This window comes from Monodon monoceros, unplaced genomic scaffold (genome assembly GCF_005190385.1).
Source record: "Monodon monoceros isolate NGI ecotype Baffin Bay Population unplaced genomic scaffold, NGI_Narwhal_1 Super_Scaffold_3, whole genome shotgun sequence".
Classification (NCBI taxonomy): Eukaryota; Metazoa; Chordata; class Mammalia; order Artiodactyla; family Monodontidae; genus Monodon; species Monodon monoceros.
Genome location: NW_021703780.1, coordinates 40,696,098 through 40,720,659, shown reverse-complemented (window position 1 = coordinate 40,720,659; position 24,562 = coordinate 40,696,098). Strand labels below are relative to the sequence as shown.

The window sequence follows — 24,562 nt, the reverse complement described above, 5'->3', positions numbered from 1 at the left end:
TGGAGAACTGCAAACCCAGCAGTACAGGTTTTCCAGGAGTCCCAGTGCCCAATGGCAGCCTTCCACCAGGGATGGCCAGTCTCTGCGGGCTGAGCTCCACTTGGCTGGTCTGCATTCAGAGCTCCCCTGCTTATTCAAAAAGGCTGGGGAAGCCAAGCCAGGAGCCTGGAGAGTGACTGAAGGGTACCAGGGACCTGAGCAATGGTTCTTTTATCTTCAGGATATCCACTCCAAGAATTCTCTTCTCAAGCTTGTCAATAGTGATTCAAAAAAAAAAAAAAAAATAGTGATTCCATGGGAGGAAACCAGGTCCCAGCCTTGATTAAAAACAAAAAATGAACCCAAAAACCTCTAGGTGGCCTGTATGGGTATGTAAATGGTGCTACAAATGGTGTGTTGAATAGTCAAAGGGGACTTCTACCCCAAGCATAGGTGAGACGAAAATTTGGAATCAAAGCACCTTGGTATGGTCCCCAGATCTAGGGTCCACTGGAGGAAAGCCACTACTTCAGGACAGACTTCTAGGAGAGCCATCGTCCTATGCCTGGCACATATGTGTCTTCCCCTCCATTGTTTCCAGATGCTACCTTGCATCTGGCATCTACATTTTTATACTGCTTCAAATATAAGACTAATGGGTCTGCTCTAGGACTTCACAACCTCCACTTTCACCCTGACCCCACACGGTCATTTTCTCTTCATGGGGAATGAAAAAGGGCGGCATCCTCATCACCTGGTAAATAAGGGGGAGGGATTCAAATCACAAGGGAAAGGAAAAACTAGTTCTTTGCTGTGGGGAAGAGTTACTGAGAGTTTCAGAATAGTCTACTCAGCGGAAGGAAGTTTTGGGGGTTTGTCATTTGGGGTGTGGGAAGGGATTCCAGAATACCAGGGGCTTCAAGGCTAGTGTGTCTTATTGTTTCCAGCCTCAGTTTGAGTGGACTTCCTGGCATAGAACTGAAAAAATGTCCACTCCTTCCTGTGTCTGCTGACACCTAGGTTCTCTTCCCCGGTAATATGTCTGTGTTCCTATCAGGGTAACAAAGGAAGGGGGAAGAATTCGTGCTCTTCTCTTCACATCTCTCCTAAAAGAATTGTGAAACATCATATGCCTCTTCCCACAGGCTGAAGTTGACCTGAAATTCTCAGCATGGATTCAAATAGTTACAAAGAATAGAAATTTCAATATATATATCAACACATTTACATAAAACTATTAATCACTCTATCACATGTCCAGTGGAATCCAAGTACCGTAATGTTTGACACCCATCATTAATTTTTAAAAGGCACAAGCAACCCCTTCCTTAACAGTTGGAATTTTTACTTTGCTCCTTTTTCCTTTGAATTCCTATTTTCATTTTACTGCCCCCTATGGAATTGTTTTTGAATTCTCCACCCTGGTTGCATCCTAATGTAATATATTTTTGTTCTTGGAAATCTTTTCTTGATCCAGCTATTATGTTTCTTTGCAGCAAAGTACGTTCTAAAAATGAATATTTAATTTTCTCTTCTAAGTGCTTAAAAAGTCATGTGGATTAAAATAATTACAATTATTAAAGATACACAGATGATCAAAACAATATAAATAATACAGATTATGGTAAATAAAATATGAAATTATAAATTTTTTTGAAGTAAAATTTAACTGAAATGCATCTCTTACTGAGACGGATAGGAGCTTTATTTTCCCAATTTCATGTTGATGAAAATTATTTATTGTGAGGCCAGGTTCTATATGATTTCTATTTCTTAAAAAGAAAAAAAGTTTAGTGTAAAATAACTAAAGGATTTTGTTCACATATGTAAGTGTGGGAACAGAAAAAGTATGGAAGTGGAAAGAATTTTCTGGTAGCAGTTTCACCAAATTTTACAAATTTCCTCTCAGTTATATGCCAAAAACTCACACAGTAAGCTCTTATTAAATATTATTTTTAATAGTCTCACAACTCAAATGTAGAGGTTTTTGGGTTTTCTTTTTAAATTTATTTTATATTCATTTTTGGCTGCGTTGTGTCTTCCTTGCTGCGCGTAGGCTTTCTCTAGTTGCCGTGAGCGGGGACTACTCTTCGTTGCGGAGCGCAGGCTTCTCATTGTGGTGGCTTCTCTTGTTGCGGAGCACAGGCTCTAGGCGCGTGGGTTTCAGTAGTTGTGGCATGCAGGCTCAGTGGTTGTGACTCGCAGGCTCTAGAGCGCAGGCTCAGTAGTTGTGGCGCACTGGCTTAGTTTCTCTGCGGCATGTGGGATCTTCCCGAGCCTGGGTTCGAACCCGTGTACCCTGCATTGGCAGGCGGATTCTTAACCCCTCACCACCAGGGAAGTCTCAAATGTAGAGTTTTTCTTCAGTTTTGTTGAAGCAAAGCATTAGAAACTACTTGATTTGCAAAACTGTTCTTACACATACATTAGGTTCTATCACTTTCTCAATACCAAAAAGGCTTTACAAGTTCTTATGAAATAACTAATAATGTTAACCATTCACTTAGAGGCTTCTTGTTTGTGAAACTCAAATTAGATGAAATTGGGGATAGAAAGAAACAGACAGACCCACAGAATTGAAAATGAAAATTCAGTAGGTTCTGAATAAAGACCTTTTTTCCATTTTTTTTAATGTCATCTGGAAGTGCGTTTAAGAAGTATGGCAAAGGGGGACTTCCCTGGTGGCGCAGTGGTTAAGCGTCCGCCTGCCAATGCAGGGGACACGGGTTCGATCCCTGGTCCAGGAAGATCCCACGTGCCGCAGAGCAACCAAGCCTGTGCGCCACTGCTACTGAGCCTGTGCTCTAAAGCCCGCGTGCCACAACTACTGAAGCCCGTGCACCTAGAGCCCATGTGCCTAGAGCCCGTGCTCCGCAACAAAGAGAAGCCACCGCAATGAGAAGCCTGCGCACCGCAACGAAGAGTAGTCCCCGCTCACCGAAACTAGAGAAAAGCCCGCACACAGCAACGAAGACACAATGCAGCCAAAAATAAAAAATAAATAAATTAAAAAAAAATAGAAGTATGGCAAAGAGATGGACACTTTAATGTGTGTATATCATTTCACTTCATTGTCAAAAATGATTAGTTTTATAATTATACATTTGACAGATGAAAAACAGTGTGTCAACATCCAACAGGGAGAAATTAATCCAAAATAAATGAACCTGAATTTTTTTAAGTTTAAGACATTGCATCCAAGATTGCATTTGGGAACATTTCGTTTTATATTTATTCATAAGTGGCTTTCTGCTTTTAAGAACACCATTTAATCTACTTAGTGAAAATCAACAGCTAAATGAAGAGAAGGCATTAGATCATCAATAAGTGTAAATTTACAGAAATTCTATCACTGATTGCTATGTGCATTATGTACAGCAGAATCCACAAGATCTTTTTATCAGATTAATCGGAATCTAGTCAGTATATGATAAAAAATAAATGAGTAGAGAAATAACAGTATATCATAGACCAGAACCCAAGTAGAAAATGTATTTATACAATCCAGTAATATCTGGTAAAAGTTAATGAAAACATTTCTCCTACGAGTCTGAATAAGTTCAAGAAAACATATATTATAGTACCCCTCACATGTGTTTCTTTTACTCCAAAATGTGATATTGATCTGTCAGAAATACATGTTGAGACTTTTGCCTTCACTGCCTTGAAATCATGCAAAATAAGCACGTGAAGTACAGATGAGACATGAGGGGGTCTTTGTTGGTACTCAGAGTGCTTTGTAGCAAGTTAGTATTTCTTTCCATGATTTTCACTAATTACATATTCTAACCCTAAAACAGATAAGGATTGGAAACTTGGCATGAGTTTGTCACTTGAATGAAATCACCACCACCATCAGTATTTCTTGCCAATGCTAAGGAGCTATTCATTCTTTATAATGATCAGAAAGGAAGCATCAAAGTCATCAGATGAAAATTTTTCAGCGTCCCAGCTTGTCCACTGAGGGACTGTCTTAATCTGGAATATTGTAACATAGACCAAAACTCCCTCGTTTCTTAGGCCACATGTCACCCTTAACACAAGGCTACTCGACCTGAAGCATTTTTTTTTCATTAAATATTGTTGATTTACAATGTTTCAGGTGTAGAGCAAAGTGATTCAGTTACACACACGCACACACATACACACATATATTCTTGTTCATATTCTTTTCCATTATAGGTTATTATGAGATATTGAATATCGTTCCCTGTTTTATACAGTAGGTTTTTATTGTTTATTTTATATATAGTAGTATGTGTAGTATGTATCCATTAATTCCAAATTCCCAGTTTATCTCTCCCCCCACTTTCCCCTCTGATAACCATAAGTTTGTTTTCTACACCTGTGAGTCTAGTTCTGTTTTGCAAATAAGTTCATTTGTATCATTTTTTAAATTTATATTTTATTTATATTTTGGCTGCATTGTGTGGCATGCGGGATCTTAGTTGCCCGACCAGAGATTGAACCCGTGCCCCCAGCACTGGGAGCTCAGAGTCTTACCCACTGGACCACGAGGGAAGTCCCTGTATCATTTTTTTTTTTTAGATTCCACATATAAGAGATGTCTTTCTCTGTCAGACTTACTTCACTTAGTATGATCATCTTGAGGTCCATTCATACTGCTGTAGATAGATTCCTCCCTTGTTACCAAGTGGAATGTGAAAGCATCCTTAGCCTTTAGAAACTTAAGGTGTTTTGTGAATAGTTATGACAGTCCAATGAATATTATTAGTGTATCTTTGAATTCCCTCAGAAAAACATCAGTTGTGTTATTAACCAGATTTAAATATTTTGCAATATCTCACAAGGACAATTCTCAAAACATAATGAAGAATAATATGCACTAACTTTAATAATTACGTCTGAGGAGGGAAAAGAAAGGTGGAACTGAAGTCAGGTGTGTAAGTATGATTCTTTGTGTTTTCTGTGTGTTAGAAATGTTTAATACTAATTATAACAATGTAAAATGTACTCAGGTCCCTCATGCTGCCAATTATAGAATACCGCTCTTCTGATCAAACTTCTTATTCTCATAATCCATATACAGATAATAGAATAAGTTTTAATTGATTCTGTCTAGTTCTAACAGAATCAGGTGTTATTAATTATGTCTGGTTCTTTGAGCAAGTAACAACTGATTTTGTTCCTATGATTAGCATTTCTTAAAATCAATTAGTTTGCCAATCTTTTTATGATCTTTTATTTTATTTTAATTGTTAAATATTTAAACACTAAAGAACATTCATTGCCCAAACACCAGCTTTATTAAATCTTAATATTTTGCCTTACTTGTTTCAAATCATTTTTAAGAAATCAATGACTGTTTGTATATTTTGAAAACTAATCCCTTGTCGGTTGCATCATTTGCAGATATTTTCTCCCATTTGTAAATGATGCAACCAACAAGGGATTAATTTCCAAAATATACAAATAGCTCATACAGCTCAATATCAAAAAAACAAACAACCCAATCAAAAAATGGGCAGAAGATCTAAATAGACATTTCTCCAAAGAAGACATACAGATGGCCAACAGGCACATGAAAAAATGCTCAACATCGCTAATTATTAGAGAAATGCAAATCAAAACTACAACGAGGTGGGACTTCCCTTGCAGTCCAGTGGTTAAGACTCCACGCTTCCACTATAGGAGGCGCGGGTTCGATCCCTGATCAGGGAACTAAGATCCCACACGCCGGGTTGAGCTGCCAAAAAAAAAAAAAAAAAAAACCTACAATGAGGTATCGCCTCACACTGGTCGGAATGGCCATAACAAAAAGTCTACAAATAAAAAATGCTGAAGAGGGTGTAGAGAAAAGGAAACCCTACTACACTGTTGGTGGAAATGTAATTTGACACAACCTTTATAGAGAACAGTATGGAGGTTCCTTAAAAAACTAAAAGTACAGTTACCATATGATCCTGCAATCCACTCCTGGGCATATATCCAGAGAAAACTCTAATTCGAAAAAATATCATACATGCACCCCAATGTTCACTGCAGCACTGTTTACAATAGCCAAGACATGGAAGCAACCTAAATGTCCATCAACAGATAAATGGATAAAGAAGATGTGATATAGATAGATAAATAGATAGAGATATGTATACATATCTATATATATCTATATACACACACAATGGAATATTTTATACACACACACAAACACACAATGGAATATTACTCAGCCATAAAAAAAGAATGAAATAATGCCATTTGCAGCAACTTGGACGACCTAGAGACTATCATACTAAGTAAAGTAAGCCGATAGAGAAAGATAAATATCATGGTATCAGTTATATGTGGAATCTTAAAAAAAAAAAAGATACAAATGAACTTATTTCCAAAGCAGAAAGAGACTCACAGACATAGAAAGGAAATTTATGGTTACCAAAGGGGAAAGGGGTGTGGGAGGAGGGATTAATTAGGAGGTTGGGATTAACATATACACACAACTATATATAAAATAGATAACCAGCAAAGACCTACTATATAGCACAGGGAACTATACTCAATATTTTGTAATAACCTATAAGGGAAGAGAATCTGAAGAAGAATATAGCTAGCTAGATAGATAGATTATATATATATATATGAAACTGAATTGCTATGCTGCATACCTGAAACTAACACAATATTGTAAATCAACTATACTTCAATAAAAAAAAATTTTTTAACTTAAAAAAAAATTTTAAGTGTATATATGCACCTACCTTAGGAATAGGATTCAGCAGAACTACACCTGATTTCTTAGTGATGACCTGTTTTGTTGAAGAGCGATTGTCTATAAGTTGAGGGATATTTGAAAACCCAGTGCCTTCAAATTGATACATATTCTGGAGAAAGAACAATAAAGTAGAAAAAACATGAAGATCTTGCTTCAGCAACACTACATTCAACAATAAGTTAAGTTCCATTTAAGGAAAACTGTGGTTGCGCCACAATGTGAAGAAACTTAACACTACTGAACTATACACTTAAAAATGGTTAAGATGGTAAAAATAAAAATAAATAAATAGAATTCCAATATGCTAAAAATAGTTACCTTTGTATTAAGAAGTTAATTTTCATAATGACTAAATATAATTCAAATTGTTAAAAAAGAAAATAATAAGAAAACCTTACAAACAAACAGACCTGGAATGCATTTTGCTAAAATGATAACCAAAGGAAATAAAGCACTGGATACATTTAAGTTAAGGAACAAGAAATATGTATACATTTGTTTGCATATATGTTCCATTTGATAAATTTTTCAAGATCAAAAATAATTTTGAGGAAGTATGTCCAATATAGTAATAAATATTTTAAGAATAAAAAAAGAAAATAATAAAGATAGGTAAATGTAAGTGTAGGTCTTAAATTAAAGGCAACCGTCAAAGAACAGAATCAGTATGTATATTTTTCAGTCCAGCAGAAAACAAAATCAGTTTATCAAATGGAAGGCAGAAAAAGGGAAGAAACTATGTACAGAAATACAAAATGTGAAATGAGTTGCAAAATAAGTCTTACTATGTCAACAGTCACCAGTCAAAAAGACAGAGACTCTCATAATGGAGGAAATAAAAAGACCAAACCATGTGTTATTCACAACAAATACTCCTAAAGCAAGAAGACACATAAAGGTTGAAATTAAAAGGAGGAAAAAGATTAACCAGGTGACAAATATGACCCAAAAGAAAATTGGGCAATAATCTCAATGCACAACAAATAGAATTTAAGTTTTAATAAAAGGGCATAAAGGACAAAAGAAAATGTGTTTGTATTAAAAAGAAACAGTAGAGGGACTTCCATGGTGGCGCAGTGGTTAAGAATCTGCCTGCCAATGCAGGGGACATGGGTTCGAGCCCTAGTCTGGGAAGATCCCACATGCCATGGAGCAACTAAGCCTGTGCGCCACAACTACTGAGCCTGCGCTCTAGAGCACGCAAGCCACAACTACTGAGCCCATGTGCCACAACTACTGAAGCCCGCATGCCTAGAACCCATGATCCGCAGCAAGAGACGCCACCGCAATGAGGAGTCCGCACACCGCAAGGAAGAATAGCCCCCGCTCTACGCAACTAGAGATAGCCCACGAGCAGCAACGAAGACCCAAAGCAGCCAAATAATAATTTAATTTTTAAAAAAAGAAACAATGGAGCAAGAAGATGAGTATCAGAAATACATATAAAATTGAAACTTCAGCCTCACAACTTATAAAGCAACAACTAAAGAAAACTACAGTTAGAAGTTGTGTTTTTTGGGTCCCCTGGTGGCGTAGTGGTTGAGAGTCCGCCTGCCGATGCAGGGGACACGGGTTCGTGCCCCGGTCCAGGAGGATCCCACATGCCGCGGAGGGGCTGGGCCCGTGAGCCATGGCCGCTGAGCCTGCGCGTCCGGAGCCTGTGTTCCGCAACGGGAGAGGCCACAACAGCGAGAGGTCCGCGTACCGCAAAAAAAAAAAAGTTGTGTTTTTTGCGGGGTACCTCCCTGGCGGTCCAGTGGTTAAGACTGCATTGGAGGCACGGGTTCAATCCCTGGTCAGGGAACTAAGATCCCGCAAGCCAAGGCTCACGGCCAAAAAAAAAAAAAAAGAAGTTGTGTGTTTTTAAAAATTACAGTTGGAGATTTGAACAAAACCCTCTCAAAATGTGGAAGAGAGAAAAATAAAAAGAGGTCTTGAATAGCAGAACAATCAAGTTATTCAGGCCCCAACAAATAAGAAACTGAAGAACTCTTCCAGATTAAAAATGACTAAAGATATAAGACAACTTGGGAATTCCCTGACTCTGCTTTTACTGCTGGGGACATAGGTTCAATCCCTGGTTGGGGAACTAAGGTCTCCACAAGCTGTGTGGCCAAATAAATAAATAATTTTTTTAAAAAAAGGAGATAAGACAACTTACCGAAATGCATGATTCCAGAATGCAGGGCAGAAAGTTGGGGATTGGAGACTACAAGAATCTTTATTGGGAAAATTAGTGAAATTTGAATATGTACTGTGGATTAAATAATAGTATTACAACAAAGTTAAATTTCGTGAATATTATAATTCTCCTGTGTTTATATAAAAGAATATCCTTGCTCTTAGGAAATACACTGAAATATTTAGCAGTAAAGGGGCATATGTGTTTCAACTTACTCTAAGATGATTAGGAAAAAACATTAGAGAGAGGGGCAGAAATAGAGAAAAAGAAAGCAAATATGGAAAAATGTTAAAAACTGTTGAATCTGGACAGGTAGGTTGAATACAGGTAGGTTGAAAGTAACATAGGCAAAGACTTCCCTGGTGGTCCAGTGGTTAAGACCCCATGCTTCAAATGCAGGGGACGTAGGTTTGATCCCAGGTTGGGGAACTAGGATGCCACATGCCACGTTGTGTGGCCAAAAATTTTTTAAATAAATAAAATTAACAAAATTCGAATTCATATATTTTTTAAAGTAATATTTGCAAATCATATATATCTGATAAGGGGTTAATATCCAGAATCTTTTTTTTTTAACTTATGTGACACATGTGGGGTGTCTGGTTTATTCAAACAGTCAGAGGTCCCACCAAGGAACAGAAACTGACTAGCTAGGAGCTGTGGGGCCGAACAGGGCAGGGATGTCCAGGTATCAGAAAATAAAAGGAGCTCAGCTGAGCAGCCAGAGCCACGTTAGGGCCAGGCCGAGACTCATGGAGCTCAGCCCCATTCATGGCCTCAGCAATATCCAGAATCTATTTTTAAAATTACTACAACTCAACAACAACAAATAAAACCGCACAAAAAACAATTGAAAAATGGGCAAAGGACTTGAATAGACACGTCTCTAAAGATGAAATACAAATGGCCCACAAGCCTGCAAAAAGATGTTCAACCTTACTACTCATCAGAGAAGTGCAAATCAAAACCACAATGAAATATCACCATTAGGATGGCTACAATTAAAAGAACCACAAAAAAAGCAGGGACTTGAACAGATATTTGCACACCCGTGTTCATAGCAGCACTATACAATAGTCAAGAGGTGGAAGCAACACAAATGTCCATCAGTGGATGAAAGGATAAACAGTATGTTGTATACACATACAATGGGGAATTATTCAGCTTTCAAAAAGGAAGGAAATCCTATCATGTGACAACATGGATGAACTTTAAGAACTTTATGCTAAGTGAAATAAGCCAGTCACAAAAACACAAATACTGTATGATTATACTTATATGAGGTATCTAGAGCAGTCAAATTCAGTAAAACACAAAGAAGCACAGTGGTTACCAGGGGCTGGGGAGAGAGGGACATGGGGAATTGTTTAATATGTACAAAGTTTCAGTTTTGCAAGATGAAGAAATTTTAGCAATTTGTTGAACAAATATGCAACAAGTGAACATGCTTAACACTAAAATGTATACTTAAAAATGGTTAAAATGGTCAATTTTATGTTAAATGTTTTTTACCACAATATAAAAATTGGTTACATTTCTCTGTACCAGAAATAACTGAATTGAAAATAAAATTACAGTAAGATACCAATCACAATCGCAACAAAAGCTCTAAAATGTCCAAGAGTTAACCGATCATACCCAGATTACTGTGAAAAAGTGAATTTTAAAAAGCATAAGTTCCCTGGTGGCCTAATGGTTAGTAATCCAGGCTTTCACTGCCATGGCCCAGGTTCAATGCCTGGTCAGGGAACTAAGATCCTGCAAGCTTCGCGGTGTGGTGGGAGTGGGGACATAATGAAGAGCAAATAAGTCATTTGAATAAATAAGGACATACCCTCTGCTTTTGCATGGGATGACTTGCTCATAAAAAGAAATCAATTATCCCCACGTTGCTCTATATATTCAGTATAACCTCAATCAAAACTCGACTTTCATTTTGAGAACTCTATAAACTTACTGTAAACCTTGTAGGGGAAAAAAAGAAAGATTCAGAAAGAGTTACAGAAACTTGGGGCAGGGAGGGGTGGAGAGGGAGAGTGTTCTCCCAGGTCCCCCAGCAGGAAAGTACAAACTTGGTCTTCTCTTGCAACTGAGGTCTTGTCCAAGGCCAAAAAAAACCCCCAAGTTTTGCATCTTTCTCCCCCCCAACCCACCCCCCAACCTTGGCTTCTTTCCTTCATATTGTAAATGTGCTGACTGTCCTCCTTCTGCCTTTCGGTCCCACTCTCTGCACTTCTCCACTGCCCCGGGGCGCTAACCTATATGACATCACAGGCTCCCTGCTCCCTGGCTTTCTCTTGCTTTTAGCCTTGCCCAGAGAGCAGAGGGAAGAGGAGAGTGAGGTCAGGGTTTTTATTCCCTTGGCTCCCTCCCTGCAAGGTCAGCTTAGGCTGGCTGTGTCCCTTGGACTGAAGGGTAGGGCATTGCTACTGGCAAGGCAGGGACTCTACAGGATTTGCCCTGCTCTGGGTTCTGATAACCCCTCCCGTCCCCGGGGGGGGGGTAGTGACAGCTCAGCTGCTGCTAGCTCCAGGTCACTGTACTGTCCTCCACCCACTTCCTTGTAAATAGAGTCTCCTTGAACTATCCTGGTGTAAGTGCCATTCGTTTTCCATTGAGGCCTTGATACAATGAAAGTCACTTATTTCTTCATTCCCTACCCCAGTCCAGTCTGACCAGGGGGCTCATGGGAGCCCCATATGCAATGGAAAAGAGAGGCAGTGTTGGGAGAGCCAGTGAGCCCCTGTCTGGGAGCAGCCTCTTTGAGTTTGGGGCCTTTCCACTCTCTGCAGTCCCTGCGGACTGGTCTGGCCAAGGGGTGGCAGGAAGCACCAAGGAGGAATCCCCCAGGTCCTGCTCCAGGGCAGTTTGAGGACTCTTGGGAATGACGGGTACTCCATCCACGACCAAGGTGGGGGTGGGGTTTGACTTCACCCTCATCTGTCATCTGATTCACCCGGTTTTACTTTGGAAACAGAATTACTTGAGAAGATGATCTAAAAATAATTTCCCTAAATAAACAGTGAGGTTAAATACCAATCCCTGTCTGTTCCTTTCACATGAATGTGTGCTGAGTAAGGAAGCAAAGAACCTGGAACACAGGAACACGCATTCCTTCAGGAAAACACCAAGGAGACACCCTCCCGGGATGCATTTAGTATGCTTGGGGTTTTTTTTCTTAAACAACAGAGGGAATTCCCTGGCGGTCCAGTGGTTAGGACTCCTCGCTTCCACTGCAAGGGGCACAGGTTCCATCCCTGACTGGGAAACTAAGATGCCACATGCTGTGTGGCATGGCCAAAAATTAAAAATAAATAAATAAAAATAAAATAGAACAACAGAAATGTATTCTCTCACAGTTAAGGAGGCCAGAAGTCTGAAATCAAGGTGTTGAGAGGATTGGTTCCTTCTGGAGGCTCTAAAAGAGAATCTGCTTCATGCCTCTCTCCTAGTTTCCAATGGTTGCTGGAAATCCTTGGTGTTCCTTTTTTTTTTTTTTTCCTTTTATTTTATTTTATTTTAAATTTTTATTGGCGTATACTTGATTTACAATGTCGTGTTAGTTTCTGGTGGGGTGCATTTGGTTTTATTACCATCGTCTTCAATGGTCCAAAGAAGAACCTCAAACTTGGGGTCCACACATTTGGCTAAAGTATTGGTATCTGGCCCAAGTGTTGAAGTGCCTGCCCTCATGGTCACAAACGTGTGTCCTTTACGGGTGGAGAGTTGGCCTAGATGACATATTAAGTCAATTCCAGCTTCAAGTTCAGTTTTTAAAACAAGAGATTGAAGAGAAGGGCTTCCCTGGTGGCGCAGTGGTTGAGAGTCTGCCTGCCGATGCAGGGGACACGGGCTCGTGCCCCGGTCCGGGAGGATCCCACATGCCGCGGAGCGGCTGGGCCAGTGAGCCATGGCCACTGAGCCTGCACGTCCGGAGCCTGTGCTCCGCAACGGGAGAGGCCACAAGAGTGAGAGGCCACAAGAGTGAGAGGCCCGCGTACCGCAAAAAAAAAACGAAAAAAAGACATTGAAGGGAGAGAACCAGTCGTTGTGCCACTTTGATTAGATATAACACAGAAGCCCAACTCTCTCCCTCTCTCTCTCTGTCTCTCTCTCACGCACGCGCACGCGCACACACCTTTACTCTCCTCAAACAGTCAGGAGGTGGCGCATCGTTATCCCTCTTCTGCCTTCCTTCCAGGCACCACTCACTCGCCTGTGGAGATCTATGTGACACTTTTTTCCCACTCCCCATCTGGAAGGGGACAGCCTTCCCTATAAACCAAACACCTACGCGATTAGGGCAGAGAAAAGTTTGCACGGGGCCTCCAGAGAGGGACTGGAAGCTCTCTAATTAGCTGACTCTCTCCCTCCTTCCCCTGGCGTCCTGCTGCTTTGATTTTCACTGCTGAGACCACACCCAGAGCCTTGGGAAGTACAGCGTCTCCTTCACAAATGGCCAGGCATAGACAAGACCCAAAGCCCCACCCAGACTAGACTAGAATATCAGAAGGAATTAGCTTTGTCAAACAAACAAAAACAAGAACAGCGAATGGAAAAATGAAAATGAAACAATATGGCAAGACTTCAAACAGCAAGTTCTTAAAGAAAGCAGGTAGTGGGGTAGAGGTGATAGATTATTTACATGATATACAAGCTAATTAATTAAATGTTGTATAAAAACTTTTTTTCAATGAAACATAAAACTGATAAAATTTGTAGAGATTAGTTTCTGAGCTTACCTATACGGATCACAGCGCATGGCACTCCACTGCTTCCTACGTTATATGGCCCAGCTCAGAGAATAGCTATTTTGAACTCGTGAGCATTTTCCCCTACCATTGACTTCTTCATGAAACTCCTTCCAGAAGAGATGCCCTGATCACAAGGATCCATCTGGGGAAACTATGGATATGGTGGAAATCAATTCACTGATTGGACAAACCCTGAGCACCTACTTTGTTGTTTTTTTTTTTAATTGAAGTATAGTTGACTTACAGTGTTGTATAACTTTCTGCTGTACAGCAAACTGATTCAGTTATACAAATATATACACATTGTTTTTCGTATTATTTTCCATTATGGTTTATCACAGGATACTGAATAGAGTTCCCTGTGCTCTACAGTAGGACCTTATTGTTTATCCATTCTATATATAATAGCTTGCATCTGCTAATCCGAAACTCCCAGCCCATCCCTCCCCCTTGGCAACCACAAATCTGTTCTCTGTGTCCATGGGTCTGGTTCTGTTTCATAGATAAGTTCATTTGTGTCATATTTTATTTTATTTTTAATAATTTTATTTATTTATTTTTGGCTGCATTGGGTCTTCGTTGCTGTGCACAGGCTTTCTCTAGTTGCGGCGAGCGGGGGCTACTCTTCATTGTGGTGCGTAGGCTTCTCATTGCGGTGGCTTCTCTTGTTGCAGAGCACGGGCTCTAGGCGCACGGGCTTCAGTAGTTGCAGGACGCGGGCTCTAGAGCACAGGCTCAGTAGTTGTGGCGCACGAGCTTAGTTGCCCCGTGGCATGTGGGATCTTCCCGGACCAGGGTTCGAACCCGTGTCCCCTGCATTGGCAGGCGGATTCTTAACCACTGCACTACCAGGGAAGTCCCTGTGTCATATTTTAGATTCCATATATAAGCTATATCTTATGGTATTTGTCTTTCTCTTCCTGACTTCCTTCACTTAGTATGATCATCTCTAGGTCCATCCATGTTGCTGCAAATGGCATTATTTTGCTCCTTTTTTATACCTGAGCACCAGCTTGGTTATCAAGTCTGTATGCACAGTGCTATCCCCACACTTCTCCAGACCCCCATCAGCACAGAAACTGTGCAAGGAGGAAGGGTCCCAGCCCCCGTGACCACCCTCCCACCCACCCACACAAACAACCGTGGAGACAACAATGCAGGAAGATTCCACACACCGTCTGTCTTCTGACCCCTTCCCCCAGCTCATCAGATTCTGCTCTTATGTGTTCCTACATAGACACCCACACACATGCATCCCTAACCCCTTGTTCTCCCTCCACAATTCTCTGTTAGGCTAAACTCCTCCAATACTTACTTTCATTTCTGGTTCCTTTCGGTTGCCTAGTCTAGTATCTAACTCTCATTCCAAAGACAATGCCACCTGTGTCCAGCAGGTGTCGCCCTTTACTGGGAACGAAGAGCACCTCTCTTCCGCTGTGTGAAACCCAGCCCCCAACGGAGGATCCCCCTTGGGTTTGGGGTGGAAGGGAATGTAAGGGGGGCTCCGAAGAGTGGCGTGCTCGACAGCATGAGGGTCCTCAGAATACAGCAGCCTAGTTACTTCCAACTCAGGTAGACAGACATCCTACAGAGAATTTGCTGTTCAACCTTGGACAAGTTATTTACCCTCTCTGAACCTCACTTTCATCTGTGACTCAGAGGGAGACCATCCTTCCTTACCAGGTGATTGTGGAGAATGAATGAGATACAACATAAATCACTTAGCCCAGTGCCTAGGTCGTGATAAGCACTCGAGTTACGGTCCCTTTCCCACGTAGGTTATGGAAGAAATAACTGCCCAGAACTCAGATCAGAAATTGAGCTCTGCCCCTTGAATACTGACTATCTGAGGGTCTGTGTCAGAGTTGTGATGAGGATCAGATGAAACAATGCATGTAAAGCACCTAGTAGAGCACCTGGCCCAGAAAGTTGTGACTGATATGTCACGAGTGTGGGCTGGCTGTGTGCCAGGTAATGTTCGCAGCCGTTTACAAGTATGAACTCATTTAATCCTCATTAAGATCCCTTATGAGGTCAGAAAACTGTTAACCCCCTCCTATCCCTGACTCTGTGACTCCATCCCCCCACAGTTTATTACCTTCTTATGAATTATCCATCAGGAAACTGTCCCCATTTCTGTCATGTCTAGATGGGAAAATGGGAGGAAACACTGACTGCTCGACTGCAGTAGGAGAGTGAATCAAGCCCAGCCCCTAACTGCCTATAGTCCCTCCTCAGGGCCTCAAGAAAAAGCATGGAAAAAACTGTATTTCCACCAGAGTTTATTCCTCAGAGCCGATCACCAGCGACACATGCCTCTGTGGCACAGGGGGCCCCCAAGAGGGCCTTTGACGTTTCTCCCCAGATTATATTCAGCCCAGATACGTAGCCTTGGGCTCTACCTATGGACAACACCTTGGTTACAGAATATTCCCAGGAATGAGTTCCCCAAGTTGTAAGGTTTCCATAGCAGGGACTGGGAAATTCATAGAATCAAATAGAGAAACCATAGGATCCCAGAAAATGTGGAAGCTTGGACGGGCTGGAGGAGCACAAGAGCATCCTTAAGAGTTTGAATCTCCTCACGTGGAGAAGAACTTGAAGGATTCTGCCTCTAGGAAATGTGCTGACCTGCAGAAGAAATGAAAACAAGGTAATAAAGCTCCAAACCAACTTGACCCCATTGTTTGTCCCTATAACCATCCATGCCAGAGCCTTTAATACAGTGATATGGAAAATTCTAGATCACCAAACACTAAGGAGCCACCTTCAGACACTCCGTTGGGTAGAAGAGAAGGGGGTAGGTGCTCCCCGCTTCTGTTCCTGATCCCAGCAACGGCAGCTTCAATCACATTGTCAGCCCGAGCCTGGTGGAAGCTCACCCCCGCTCCAAATAGCACCATTAGCTGAACCCAACGGTGACTCCCTCTAACTTTCACCCGCTCCAAAGGACCAGCAGGCAGACAGACCAACAGACACGTTACCTTCTGGATAATTGGACCCTGGGAGGAAAACGTAGCCTAGGAGAAGAAAATATTTGAGTGGAGGACAGTCTTGGTGGATAAAAGTCTCTAGAATTATTCACAGCCAATGGGGTAGCCATGGGAGAACCAGTCACAAAGAGAAAGTGAACAGAGGGACTTGCCTGGTGGTCCAGTGGTTAAGACTCTGTGCTCCCAATGCAGGGGGCCCGGGTTCGATCCCTGGCCAGGGAACTAGAGACTGCATGCTGCGACTAAGAGTCCGCATGCTGCAACTAAAGATCCCCCATGCCAGAACTAAGACCCAACAAAGCCAAATAAATTTTTCTTTTTTTAATTTTTTAAAGTGAGCAGAGGTTGGGATTGAGAGTTCAGGAGGGTCACTCACCGGAGGAGGCAGCTCTCCGCCAGCTGATCAAACCAAGAGAGAAGATGACGAGGCCCAGGCCCAGAGTCACAACACACGCGAAAACCTTCACTGTCTGCACTGGCAACAGCCCAGGAGCTGCGGAAGTAGAAACTTACTAGAACCAATTTCTCTTGCTCATTCCCAGAGCAACTTCATTTACTGCGACCTCCAGCTCAGGTTCAAAGGTGCTGTATCCGGACCCCAAGGGTCTAGCTCACACCAATCCAGGCCCAAGGAAGTGGCCTTTCCTCAAAACCCCCATCCTGTGAGTCTCTACTCCTGTGGTTCCCTGGGGAGCCGCTCTCCCTGAGTTAGTACCCCCGCTTCCAGATCCTCTCTAAGATGGTGGGGTCTCTCGAGGCATCCTGTATTCTTCCTTCACCCCAACGGCACCCTTGCTGAGGAACACAGCGTTCCCCATCCCTCTCTCCATTTGCCTGTGGTGACAACACTTGCTCCCTTGACCACTCTGTCTGAGCATTTTCCTATGAAATTGTCTTTCCGCCTTTCCTAACTTCCCAAGGTTTCATTCCATGAGTTATCCAAGTACTTATGTGTCTCCTACCTGCCCACTTCCAGATTTGGGTCCTTCCAGAACCTGTCTCCACCCCCCTCCACAGCCCTCACTTCCTGGAGCTGGCCCTAGTCTGAATCCTGTCCCCCACCCGGATTCCTTTCCTTTAACTACTTCCAATCCCGGGGTTCAAACAATGGTGACTGGCTTTATGCAGTAGCCTCCAAGCGTGTACACCAAAGTGTCTGCTAGCCCTGGCTTCTTCCTCCCTGATAGAGCAGCCCCAGTTCAGTACGGCCCCCAGACCGAGAGAGTCCCCTTTCTTCCGTGACCTTCTTTATTTCTCCAACTCCCATTCCTGACCTGATAACAGAATAGCGGAAATCCGAGAACCCTAGAATATCGCATCACAATTTGGGCTTCTGAAAATATGGTTACCAAATCGACATCCTCTTTTCAGGACAGTCAGGCTCCCCTCCCACCATCAGACAAGCACATAACACCAACCACAGTACCATAGCAACAGCAACAGTAACTATTGTCATGCATGCAGGATCTTCCCCGACCAGGGATCGAACCCCGTGACTCCTGCACTGCAAGCTCGGAGTCTTAACCACTGGACCGCCAGGGAAGTCCAACAATAACTAACTCTTTCCGTGTCTGTATCCCCTGGCCCCATCTCTGGTCGTGAACCCTCCGTAAGTTCCTCCAGACTCACTCTTTCTGAGCATCTCCCTCTCTCCCCTGTACCGTGGAGGACCTCTCTACATCCCATTCCCTCTGCCAAAATATTGGTGTTCTTTTTACAACCACCCACCTGAAGTAGCTCTCTCTTTTTTTTTTTTTGGCCACGCTGCACAGCATGTGGGATCTCAGTTTCCCAACCAGGGATGGAACCCGTGTCCCCCGCAGCGGAAGCGCAGAGTCCTAACTTGGCCGCTAGGGAATGACAGTAGCTCTCTGCTTTAACGCTAATTCCTCCCACCTGCCCCACACTTACTCCAGTCCTGAAGGATGGGTTCAAGAGTGCCAATGTGCTCTACCACACAGGTGTAGGTGTCCCCAAAAGAGGGGGTTATGGCCAAATGGGAGACGGTCTGGTATGTCCAGTCTCCGTTGGGCTGGACGGTCTTATGGGCGCTGCCGTGAGGGAGGACCAGCTGCCCGTTCTTCCTCCACATGATGGTCACATCAGCTGGATAGAAGCCCCACACGTAGCAGGCCAGCATCACAGTCTCCCTCGTGTTAAAAGGAGTGGTTTTAACTACCTGCACAGATGGCGGTCCTGCAGAGGAGGAAAAAAGAGTCACGAAGGAGGGCAACATTCTGGCTTTTCCTCCAACCTGGTTTCTTTCCTACTTGAATTCTTCCTGGATTTTGCCCACCGACCTTCCCAACCCCCACCTCATTCCCATACACATCCCTTTGAAAATGAGGAGTTAGAATGTACTCCTGCTTCACTCTTTCTTGGCTCCCATTTCATCACTGCTCCTTCCTTTTTCCTCCAAAATTATATTTGTTTACAATAAGTAGAAGCCAGGGCTGAACTGCAGGCTGTTTCAGAAGTCACTGTATTAAGTTCAAGTGCATAAGTGAATTGTCATCCAGAGTTATAGTGGGGGGTTTGCAAAAGTAGGAAAACACCCTTGTCCTCAAATCTCATTGAACACATTGACTTGATAAAGAAAGCCTTTTTTTTTTTTCCTTGAATAGTTTAAGGAAACAAGACTAACTCAGGACTAACTCTCCTAAATTTGGACGAGGGAATCTAATTCATGAGATCATTCATGTTGCCATCTTTTAATAGTTTACTTTTCTAGGTGACCCTTCCGCTTGCTTGGGTGTTTTTCAAACAAAATATTCAATAAAAATCCAAGATATTGTGTGAAGTTGCAGATTCCCGAGCCTGCATCCCTGGATATTTTCATCCAACAGATCTGGTAGTGCTTCTCAAGGGCTTGTGTTTTTAACAAGCACCTTCCCCAGGCGATTCTGAGAAATCACATCTTAAGACACAGTACTCTGTACGATAGAGAACAACTTCAAGTTTTCTTTTAAAAATCTCAGGTCATTCTCAATGCAAGTGATTAAGGGTGAGAGAGTTTGCATCAGAATTCCCTGGGAGGTTTTCCAAATATTCCCATGCCTGGGCCTGTCTCAGACCCGGGACACCAGAACCTGGGCTACAGTGGCGTGAGCATTTTGGGAAAAGCCATTCTGGTAATTCTGACAGTTCAACCCCTGGTTGAACTTGGATCTGCCTCCTGAGATGCTCTAAATTGAAGGAAAACTAGCTTACTCTCCCCACGATAGCTCCTCACTGGCTCAAACATCACCTCCCCTTTTTCATTCCTGCCCTACCCCTGTCAACCACCTTGTGTCCTCGTAAGGGTCAACCCTCCCTCTTTTTACATCCCAGGTCCTCCGATTTTCTGCTTCTTTCCTGCCCACAGCTCAAACCCCTTGCCGGTGAGGGACCCTTCTTGGCCTCCCCTCTCCTAACTGTGCTTCCTAACCATCCCTCTGCTCCCTTCTCGCCTTACGTGTCCTGTGGGTCAGAGATCTCCAGAAGGGCTGGGTGTGTGTGGCACAGTCCTGCAGCCCGTTGGATAAGCGTTGGATCAGGTTTTCCTTATGGTTGAGGTAATCTGAGAGGTATTTGGCCAAGCTGTTCAGTACCCCCAATTCACAAGGGACCATACTGGCCTGCAGGGGATCCCAGCAGGTCAGCAAATCCTTGTTGAAGGAGATACAATATGTGAACCCTTTTGGAGTCCCATTGTCATCCAGCAGACAGGTGCTTTCCACGTGGGCCACAAAGCCTCCTGCAGGAGCCAGAGAAGGGGGATAGGTCAGAGTCCTCTGCAGGAGCCCAAGCCTCAGTTACACCTGGCGAGTGGGGCACAGGTTTCCCGACTGAGGCAGCATCTGCTGACCAAGCTCATGGACCAGAGTCTCTGAGAGTCCCGATTAAGGGCATAGATGGTCCTAGCAGAGAAGTTTCTAGATCCCGTTTCCTCTTTATGTGAGACTAAGCATGGGGACACAAGTAGCCCAAAATTATCTGCATGTTTAAACACAACAATTTACCCAGGATAAGACCTTCAGTAAGGCCAGTGATCGAGTGAGAAAAGGGGTCAAAGGAAAGAGTCAGCCTTGTTCTGTGCTGGACACATTATTAAATACTCGTGCCACATGTGAGTCTGAAGCACTCGCTGTGCGCTGGGCACCGTGCTAGGAGCTGGGGATGCAGCATTCAGCAGGGCAGATGCCGTCTCTGCCTACCTTCCAACAGGAAATGTCTGTTACACGAATAATTACGCAGCTTAATTACATTAAAATTGCTACACAGGAAAACAACAAGGTCCTACTGTGTAGCACAGGGAACTATAGTCAATAGCCTGGGATAAACCATAATGGAAAAGAATATTAAAAAAGAACGTGTACATGTGTATAACTGAGTCACTTTGCTGTACAGCAGAGATTAACACAACACTGTAAATCAACTAAACTTCAATAAAGAAATAAATTTAAAAAATTGCTACAAAGGTACAGTACAAAGCGCTATGGGAGTATGTAATAGGGAGACAGACTAGTTTGGGGTATCCGAATCCAATAACAAAACTGAACACCCTACCCAAAGGGAGCAGAGGAAGGGAGGGTCCTTACCTGCTCCGGTGCAGCCCAGGCTGAGGCCCAGCAGCAGCGGCAGGAGGGCAGTCATGCTCTCCTCGGGGGAGACACGGGGAATCCTGTCCCCTGGACCAGCTCTTCCAGGGGCCCTGGGTCCTTGCCTGCCCGAGAAGTCCCAGCCTGGGTAGATGATCTCCAAACACTGAGTGGGAATATGGTTATTGCCGGAGCCCCCTCGATGCTCTCTAAATGAGCGATTTGGAGCTACCAAGCCCCTAGATACTATACCTGTTCCTTACCTGATCATCCAACTCAGTGTCCCAAACTGAGAACTGTCAGATTGGCTAGGTAGGCGGGGACAAGTGTAGAGACAAATCGCTGAGCGCCTCCGCTCAGCATCATCAGTTACTAGGTGAATCTCACCCTGCCCTGGGCTTTTAACAACTGGTCTCTAAACTCTCCTAAGGAACAGTCTGTAGGTGGATTTCCCTAGCTCAGTGGAGAGAATAAACCCAATATTCCCAAGATGTATGCAGCCTGGACTGCCCACTGGTTTAACTGTTTCCGCTCAAGGTCCTCCTCAAAGACTGGGGACTAGGTAACCTCTCTTTCTCCTTTAAGGGAAGTTACTTGGGAATTTATCCCTTGATTACATATTCCTTGGTCTGTCCTGTCACCCAGGAAACAGGCGGACAAGGGGCCCTTCTGGGGCATGTGGTAGAGGCAGGGCTGCTAAGGAAGGAGATGTAGGGAGAGTGCAGTTAGCTGGCCTCAAAGCAAGACTGCATAAGAGAAGCAGTTCCTAAGAGATCAGGGCCACAGCCCTGAAAAATCCCTCCCTGGGCTTCCATTGCTTCATCTGTCCTAGCCCAGATGAGCTTCATTTTCTCCTTTCTGCTTTCCTAAGCCAGAAACCCGAACCCCCTACCCTCTGAACCATCTCAGAGCAGACCGCAGGGCAATACCACTTAACCCCCTTGATAATTAGCTGGTGATGGACCAATGCCCAAAGCTCACTTGTCTCCCCCAAACTCAAAACTCCCCTATGTGTTTCCCCCACAGGTCCCATCTGTCCTGGAGCAGGTCCCCACATTATGAAGCCACTAGAAAAATGAGATAAAACATCCCTACTTTTCTTCCCTAGGAAAAGACAAATTTTAAATAGCAATTCATTCTCATTGTGAACTATACGATTGATAGATTTTCCCATTACAAATGTAAAACCCTAAATTGGTTTCTCTGTGCTCCCCACTAGGCTTCATGGCTGCCTCTCCTCACCTTGCTTTCTTTTTTAAAAATATTTGTTTATTTTTTTAGCTGCACCAGGTCTTAGTTGCAGCACATGGGATCTTCGTTGCCACATGCGGGACCTTTTTAGTTGCGGCATTCAGGATATATTTCCCTGATCAGGGATCGAACCCGGGCCCCCTGCACTGGGGGCATGGAGTCTTAACTGCTGCACCACCAGGGAAGTCCAAGCAAGTTTCACCTTGCTTTCTGAAAGCTCTTGAATTTGACTTGATAGTGAGCTAAATAAAAGAGGATTAGGAGGGAAGCCCTTGACACCACATTTACCTGTCCTCCTTCCAAGTCCCTGACCCCCAGAGGATCTGATATTTATGAAGAAAAAAGGAAGAGGGGGAAGATTACCCCCAAGATGAAAACATACATGAATATCAGGAACAAAAGAGTTGTTTTGTGTAACTAGTTGAGCTTCACTGAAGCTCTGCCCACGTCCCCCCACCACCACCCATACACTCAGCCCCACCTGGGTTATACCGCTACACTTGAACTTCTCTAATGAACCATTAAGGGTGTTGACTGGGCAGAAAATTGAGGAGGGGGAGTGCAAAATTTGTTAAGCTTCTACTTTGTGACAGATACTATGCTAAGTCAATCCTTTACATGCTATCTCATTTAATTTTAAAAGACCTGTTGGGCTTCCCTGCTGGCGCAGTGGTTGAGAGTCCGCCTGCCGATGCAGGGGACACGGGTTCGTGCCCCGGTCTGGGAGGGTCCCACATGCCGCGGAGCGGCTAGGCCCGTGAGCCATGGCCGCTGAGCCTGCGTGTCCGGAGCCTGTGCTCCGCAACGGGAGAGGTCCCAACAGTGACAGGCCCGCGTACTGCAAAAAAAAAGACCTGTTAATGGTCCTCATTTTACAGTTTGGAAAACAGGTCCAAAGATTCACACCCAAGGTCTCGAGGTACACACACAAACACACACACACTTGAGTGTGCCCACACACTCGCTACATCCTGGGACTGAGATGACCCAAGTAAAGGTAACTCGTGGAGGCCTCCGCTGAGAAAAGGAAAAAGGGAAAAGCCACCCCAATCCTTCTGAGTCTTATCTTTCCGATGCTCAGAGTTCCTCCTGCTCTTAGAACTTGTGTCTCTTCCAATTTTTCTTTCGACAGTCTCAAAACTGTGAATTCTCCTACACACACGCTCACTTCCCCCCGTTACGTCTCTCCTCCTCCCTCCAGGTAGGCAGTGAACCTAACCTCAGGAACCAGGTCTTCTCAAGGTCCCCAAAGCCCGCCTGGCACAGGAATGCTTTCCACACAGGAGGGCCTGTGTGGCCCTCCTCCAGCTCCCTGAGGTTCGGCAAGCTCCCTCTCATGTCTGGCTCTCTGCTTGGGCAGCCAAAGGAGATGTGAAACCTTCCATAGGCAGCTGCAGGAAATGTAGACGATTTCACTTCTCTACTAATGAGAAGACTGAGGGTGCTTTTCAGAATCAAGCTGGACAGAAAAACCCAGAGACCTGTGCTCAGCGAAGTCGTTTCTTCCTTCCCGTCTTCCTCCTAACCCTACTTTTTTTGTTGCTGTTGTTGTTACAGACATAGCTCTGTCCCCCACCTCTAGTCAACCCCAAAGAATGTTTCAACTGTCCTGTGCATTGTTGGTGATTGGATAACTATTTATGTAACACCCAGGACTGAAGTTGGGGAACCCCAGGCAGCTTCCCATATGCTGTCCCTCTTTTACGGCCACTACACAAGGGCCCAAAGAGTGAATCCTCTCCTTGCCTGCTGCCTCTTCTGCTAAGCTGGCCACCATAGGCCAGAAGTGGACTGACCATGGTGTTTACCTGCAAAGCATTACAGGGACTCCCAAGAGCTAAGAGATGTGGGCTCCGTTCCCACGTCATTCGCTTACAGCTCGGTTGGGGAGTGAGAAGAAACATCTAGAGAGAGAAGAGTTTATGTTAATGCAAGTCAGCAATCAGGCCAGTGGACTTAAAAGAGAAAAGAGAAGACATTGTGTGTGTTTGGTGGACAGGAAGTCCTCTCCATTGCGGGGGCCTGGAAGTGGGCTGGATTCGTGTCGGAGAAGAGGAAGGCAGTTGGCATCCCGGTCTTGGCATATAACCACA

General features: G+C 43.7%; 1 protein-coding gene across 3 annotated transcripts; it reads right to left on the bottom strand.

Annotated features, from left to right (window-relative positions):
• Window positions 1-15,910: 15,910 nt before the first annotated feature.
• LOC114907750 (HLA class II histocompatibility antigen, DM beta chain) lies at window positions 15,911-23,019 on the bottom strand. 3 transcript variants are annotated; one of them, XM_029243629.1, is made up of 6 exons: window positions 21,219-22,604; window positions 20,093-20,374; window positions 18,550-18,834; window positions 17,015-17,131; window positions 16,630-16,665; window positions 15,911-16,276 (listed from the first exon to the last, which is right to left on the bottom strand). In XM_029243629.1, the coding sequence occupies exons 1-6, from the start codon at window positions 21,271-21,273 to the stop codon at window positions 16,260-16,262; spliced, it is 792 nt and encodes a 263-aa protein (XP_029099462.1). In that variant the 5' UTR covers window positions 21,274-22,604; the 3' UTR covers window positions 15,911-16,259. The 3 variants fall into 3 exon arrangements, with proteins under 3 accessions (XP_029099462.1, XP_029099461.1, XP_029099463.1); XM_029243628.1 differs by having other exon boundaries at window positions 15,911-16,665; window positions 21,219-23,019; XM_029243630.1 differs by lacking the exon at window positions 16,630-16,665 and having other exon boundaries at window positions 21,219-22,616.
• Between the last annotated feature and the right edge of the window lie 1,543 nt (window positions 23,020-24,562).